This window comes from Dreissena polymorpha, chromosome 1, assembly GCF_020536995.1.
Source record: "Dreissena polymorpha isolate Duluth1 chromosome 1, UMN_Dpol_1.0, whole genome shotgun sequence".
In the NCBI taxonomy this organism is placed as follows: Eukaryota; Metazoa; Mollusca; class Bivalvia; order Myida; family Dreissenidae; genus Dreissena; species Dreissena polymorpha.
In genome coordinates this window covers 95,586,528-95,592,816 of record NC_068355.1, presented here as the reverse complement: position 1 = coordinate 95,592,816, position 6,289 = coordinate 95,586,528, and the positions used below count along the sequence as shown (strand labels likewise).

General features: G+C 34.9%; 1 protein-coding gene across 3 annotated transcripts; it reads right to left on the bottom strand.

Moving 5' to 3' along the window:
- Nucleotides 1–33: 33 nt before the first annotated feature.
- On the bottom strand, nucleotides 34–5,685 carry LOC127841400 (archaemetzincin-2-like). Of its 3 annotated transcripts, XR_008030971.1 has the most exons (5): nucleotides 5,552–5,685; nucleotides 4,130–4,974; nucleotides 3,035–3,795; nucleotides 870–2,872; nucleotides 34–571 (listed from the first exon to the last, which is right to left on the bottom strand). XR_008030971.1 is itself a non-coding variant. In XM_052370222.1 (3 exons), the coding sequence occupies exons 2-3, from the start codon at nucleotides 4,958–4,960 to the stop codon at nucleotides 3,505–3,507; spliced, it is 1,122 nt and encodes a 373-aa protein (XP_052226182.1). In that variant the 5' UTR covers nucleotides 4,961–4,974; nucleotides 5,552–5,685; the 3' UTR covers nucleotides 2,879–3,504. The 3 variants fall into 3 exon arrangements, 1 of the variants encoding a protein (XP_052226182.1); XR_008030963.1 differs by having other exon boundaries at nucleotides 34–2,872; XM_052370222.1 differs by lacking the exons at nucleotides 34–571; nucleotides 870–2,872 and having other exon boundaries at nucleotides 2,879–3,795.
- Between the last annotated feature and the right edge of the window lie 604 nt (nucleotides 5,686–6,289).

Sequence of the window (6,289 nt, the reverse complement as noted above, 5' to 3'; positions counted from 1 at the left end):
GTATACAAGACTGTACGCAAAGGACTAAACAGATGGTTTTCAACAATTTATTTACTAAATAAATAATACAAATACCAAAAACCCAACCAGATATTGTGCTGCAAATAACATCAAAATAGCAGATTTGAGAGAATCGTGACAACGCCCTTCAACCAGGTTTTCAAGTTTGTGTTATTACTTTAATGTAAATAATTGCACACTCCAACGCTAAGTACGCCTGTTATCTACCTACACACAAAGTTTAATTGCAAAATCTCTGTCTCACCTGAAGTTATTGAGCTATGCAATCATTTTATTTTCAGAAACATTTTCTTGATCAAAATACAACCCAAGCTGAAACAAGATGTGTTTGTGAAACACAATGTCCCCCTATATGATGTTTGACCTTGAAGGATGACCTTGACCTTGTGAAGGATGACCTTGACCTTTCACCACTCAAAATGTGCAGCTCCATGAGATACACATGCATGCCAAATATCAAGTTGCTATCTTCAATATTGCAAAAGTATTCATAAAATAAGCGATTTGGGCCACATATATTTGACCTCTGACCTTGAAGGATGACCTTGACCTTTCACCACTCAAAATGTGCAGCTCCACGAGATGCACATACATGCCAAATATCAAGTTGCTATTTTCAATATTGCAAAAGTATTTATAAAATAAGCGATTTGGGCCACATATGTTTGACCTCTGCCCTTGAAGGATGACCTTGACCTTTCATCACTCAAAATGTGCAGCTCCATGAGATACACATGCATGCCTAATATAAAGTTGCTATCTTCAATATTGCAAAAGTATTCATAAAATGAGCGATTTTGGCCACATATATTTGACCTCTGACCTTGAAGGAATACCTTGACCTTGACCTTTCACCGCTCAAAATGTGCAGCTTCATGAGATACACATGCATGCCAAATATGAAGTTGCTATCTTCAATATAGCAAAAGTTATTGCAAAATGTTAAAGTTGGCGCAAACAGACCAACGTACAGACCAACAGACCAACAGACAGGGCAAAAACAATATGTCCCCCACTACTATAGTGGGGGACATAAAAATCTGCAGTTTCATTCAAATTCTTCAAATCAAACCGGTGAAGATCATTGTTACCAAGAATGGAACTTGGGAATTTTCTTGTTAATATCATTTATTAACAAGAAAACACCTGTTTGCTTAAGTTCCATTCTTGGTTAAGTGAGATTCACCCACCTGACACCAAAAACAATCCCAAGCTAAGTCTTATTCAAGCTACATTAACACAAAATATCTAAGCTAAATATTTCCATTCAAGATCATTTTATTGAGCTGAAACTATTGTTCTGTTTAGAGTTGCATTCACCATTACCCAACATGACTCAAATACAATCTTTAGCTAGGTTTTCAGGCAAGCTTTCTTTATCATAAGTTTAATAAATATTTGTCAATGCAAACTTAAGTTATTGAAATTATAGAAACCATCTGTTTACTGTCGTGATTGTGGTCATTCTATGTCAAGTTATAGAAGTTATTGAAACCACCTGTTTCCTGGTGCGATTGTGGTCATGCTATGTCAAGTTTTTGAAAAAACCTGTTTGCTGTTGTGATTGTGGTTATTCTATGTCCGTCATAGTCTGTCGTCAACTTTCAGGTGGTTTACACTCTAGAGAAAAATAATTTTCATCTAATCATGACGAAACTTTGTTGTAATGTTCAGTCGACTATATATACATGTAGGATGAATTAGAATCAGGGTTTTATGCGTCCAAAAAAGTCACGAGGTCAAATCTTGGAAAATCTTTAGGGGCCACATTTGTGTCTTAAACTTGATTCATGTTGGTAATTATATTTATCTGAACAAAATCTAAGTAAAAATTGAATCTGGGTCATATGCTTCCAAAATCTTGGTAACAAGGTCATACCATTCTAAAAGGCACTATTACTACTCTAAAAGGCATAATTATTACTATACATATATTATGATATATACATGTATATATATAAAAGTATTGATGAACATTGTTACCACTTTCATAATCTGAACTCGATATCAATGATGCATAGCTGCAATGTTTATCTTTACAATATCTACACCATGTTATATCTGGGTAAGATGAGGTTAAAATCTGGGTCACCAAGCAGTCTGTGACAATAAGCTTGCCTTAAAATCAGGTGTGCGATTTGGGGCAATCACTGTCCACTTATCCTATTTTTTATTTTTAGTAACAGTGACCTTGACCTTAATCCAACTGGCCCTTAATGCAATCCCCAGCTGAGGCTTCTTGTAAACTACCAGCATTTTAAATGTGCACATCTCCATCTAAACTCAAGTCAACTAGTTGAAAATGTTCTTCTGTAAGGACATTAGTCTTTTCTATTCCAAGTCAATTAATTAGTTTGTATGTACTGAGACAAAATGTTTGGATGTAAAGGTACATAAACAGAGACAGTATGATCATATTTAATACATGTTGTTTTGTACTACCCACCTTACTTTTATTTTTATACAAATGAGGCATGTATAGCTTAATAGTATTAGCAGGATTCTTGTGAATTTCATGAAATAAGTAAGAACAAGGGACAAAATTGTCACAAAACCAGGTTTTCATTGTGAAAAAAAAATCTGATAAAGGGAGAAAACTCAAACTGAACTTTTGAAATGACCAAAAAAAATTAACCCCCTTTGTAAGTTTTTTTTTTTTAAATCTATTTTTAGTCGTGGCGACCTTGACATTGGAGATATTGACGTGATTCTTTCGTGGGACACACCGTCCCATGATGGTGAACAAATGTGCCAAATGATTTTAAAATCTCACAATGAATGACATAGTTATGGCCAGGACAAGCTCATTTCTGGCCATTTTTGACCTTTGAACTCAAAGTGTGACCTTGACCTTGGAGATATCGACGTAATTATTTCGCGCAACACACCGTCCAATAATGGTGAACAAATGTGCCAAATGATTTTAAAATCTGACGATGAACGACATAGTTATGGCTCGGACAAGCTCATTTATGGCCATTTTTGACCTTTGAACTCAAAGTGTGACCTTGACCTTGGAGATATCGACGTAATTATTTCGCGCGACACACCGTCCAATGATGGTGAACAAATGTGCCAAATGATTTTAAAATCTGACAATGAACGACATAGTTATGGCCCGGACAAGCTTATTCCGCCAGCCCGCCAGCCAGCCCGCCAGCCAGCCCGCCCGCATTCGCCAATCTAATAACCAGTTTTTTCCTTCGGAAAACCTGGTTAAAAATGTAGCTCAATTGTTTCCTATATTCAAACTTATAAGAATACTAGTCATATTCATTCAAAACTAATGTATTTACAATGATATATATTATAATTTTAGTACTATACATGTTCTTATGTGCATAAAAGTTAAAGTCATGATAATGCTGGAGAGCTATAGTGCCATTAATGTTAAATATCATTAAGCATTTTCAATAGATATTTGTTTGACTATTTGCCTTATGAATACACATTTATGTATAACAAGTTCAAAAGGTCCACATATCACAGACTTTCAGATTCCAAAAATTCCAGGCATTTTTTCAACCACTGGACAGAATGACAAAACTCTGGAGATGGAAACGTATCAGATATATCACTCAATATACACAGCATTCTCCTATAGCGGTTCAGTATATTGAAGCCACACGCCTTCTGAAGTTTCCGCAGACACACTGGACACAGGAAGAGTGGCTGTGACGCAGCCTCTGCCATACTGCTGCTCTCATTCATGGCACAGTGGAAATACCAGCAGTGCATCAGGCCGAACAGGTGGCAGGTTTCATGGCTCACCACCTGAAAGTCAACCATTTAAATCAATAGAATGTATTGTTCAGATGGACATTATTGCATTTTTTTTATCTATAAGAATTCCAGTTTAATTCATAAGCTATGCTTACTTGACTAAAAACTGTGCATGTGTTACTATCAATACATTGGAATAAGTACAACAGAATTTTAAGATTACAACAGCGCTTCTTAGACTATTTTGCACTGTAACTATTTGCCAAGCCTTTTTCAATATCATTGATGACAAATGACTCATCAAACCAGAATTATCAATTACGACCAATCTGCTAAATCTTTTCCTTAGACCAAATTATACTCAAAATAATAATAATAATAATACCTTTATTATACGCCACATAATATTTGCATCTATTTCTCCAATGTCTTTGAATGTATCTGGATCATAAGACTTTGGCTCATTGCGTCCAAAACAAAACATTCCGGACTTGTACGTAAAGTGGGCTTCTCCAAGAACAAAGTTTAGCTTTTCAGTTGGGTACAAATCAGTCCAAGTTAAGCCTAGTATACAGTGACCATCTGCTGGTTTTGCCTTCCTTAGTTTGGGAAAGAAATCTCGTACATATGCCTGTTTACTTCCAGTTTTATTATGAAATCTTGTTTTGATTTTCCACTTTGCCTCATATTCATTAACATTAGGTAACAGTTTAATATGCATACCATCAAAAAAGGCTTCCAAAAACTTCTGAAGGAGATCAAAGAAGTTATAACTCCCATCATAATGTTTTAGATTTACTTTAAAATCACTAATAAAGTTGGGAAAATATCCTAGTGGCTGTAAGTAAATAGCTGTCTTTTTGCCATGGCAACACAATGTAAATAACTGGTCATATGTAAAATAGGAATTCCACATACTAAATGTTTGAGATATATAATAGGGCTTTCCAGAAATTAGCAGTTTAAATAATGTTATTGGATCACTGTCCTTTCGCACTGCAGATTCAACTGAAGTCTCCTGCGCAAGAATATTGTGACGATCAATGACAACAGCATTGAGATCAACAGACAATTTTCCGATGGTGGCTTGTTCATTGTAAATAACTTGTTCACTGAGACTGAACAGTTTGCGTTCCTCAAAAGATACATCACTTCCAGAGAGATCTCCAATAAGCAGCTTGTATTTGCGGGTATTAGATGAAAATGAATTACCCATAGCAGCTGTATGCCCTGAAATAATATAACAATTGCATCATGCATGATACTAAGAACAAATTCTGCTTATTTGGTCATTGATACATTAATCCAATACAAGAAGAGGGTCATAATGGTTTATGCAAGAGTTGAATTTCAATACACATCCTATGTCATAATGTGGAATATTTGACCTGATGTCCTAGTTTTTGACCCCACATTACCTTAGTTGCGATAATTCAACTACCAGCTATTGAACCTCCAGGTCGTTGAGCTGTACATATGTACTCATAAACGCTCAAAGCATTCAAGAAGAAGTACACATTAACTAGGCCCAGTCTCTATTTGCCCTTTCATTAAAGAAAGATATTAACAAAGTTTCATCATTTTAAACAACGACTTTTACAAATTACAATTAAAAATATTCATTTCAACTGTAATTTGCAGAAACCCATTGAATCAAATTAAAGAAGCTTTGATAATAATATCGATTGTATGTTAACATCAGTATCCCATTAGGCTTACTATCCGAAAACCCATACATTTGTAAATAAGAAAATAAAATGTTTCCTATACCTCCTTTTTTCTAAATCAGATAACCCTTCGCAATTACCTGTTATTTATTAATACTTCAGCAAAACCCGAATGTTCACTATATTTACATGCGTATTTTCAAAGCAGAAAAATCTAATTTGTTGAGTTATTTCGGGCGGATGTTTTGAGCCGAATCCGGGTCGTTTCGCCCTAATACTTGTCGCCCGTGAGTGGTTTCGCCCTATAACCCGTTCGCAATAGGTCGTTTGGCCCTAATTACTGGGTCGTTTCGCGCTAGTATATATATATATATATATAAAACACCATAAAACACCATAAAAACGTATATAAATAAATAAATAAATATATATATATAAATAAATAAATATATATATATATATCATATATATAAGTTAATTTTACAATTTAAATTGTGTTATTTACTCTCAGCTAATGAGGCTGTTTGGCATGCATTTTTACCAGTCTAAAACCATAAAACTTCTCTTTGACCTTTTCAACCCGGTGACCACCGCTGGAACTTTTAACATTTTTAATGTTGTACTGCATGTATTGGTTTATAAGACATAGGCCACTTGCCATTTTTCTTTAAAAATGACTACCGGACATGGAATATGTATTTCCTTATTACGTTTATGGAGGAATATTATTGCTTTATATATTTAGTGCTTCTAGTTTCAGGTTTTATTGTGTAAGTCGTGTACTTTCGTGTTTATCGTGACTCCTAAATACGTGAGTGCTCATAGCACATTGAATCTGAAGCCGACCACTTCCGAAGTATAAATGATCCATCGTCATG

What these genes read in the sequence shown, in the direction of transcription:
- LOC127841400 (XM_052370222.1), bottom strand. Translation starts at nt 4,960, where the DNA reads ATGGGTAATTCATTTTCATCTAATACCCGCAAATACAAGCTGCTTATT. An exon ending in TTATGTGGCGTATAATAAAG is followed by an intron (nt 3,796 to 4,129) that starts GTATTATTATTA and finishes GTTGACTTTCAG; the next exon opens with GTGGTGAGCCATGAAACCTG.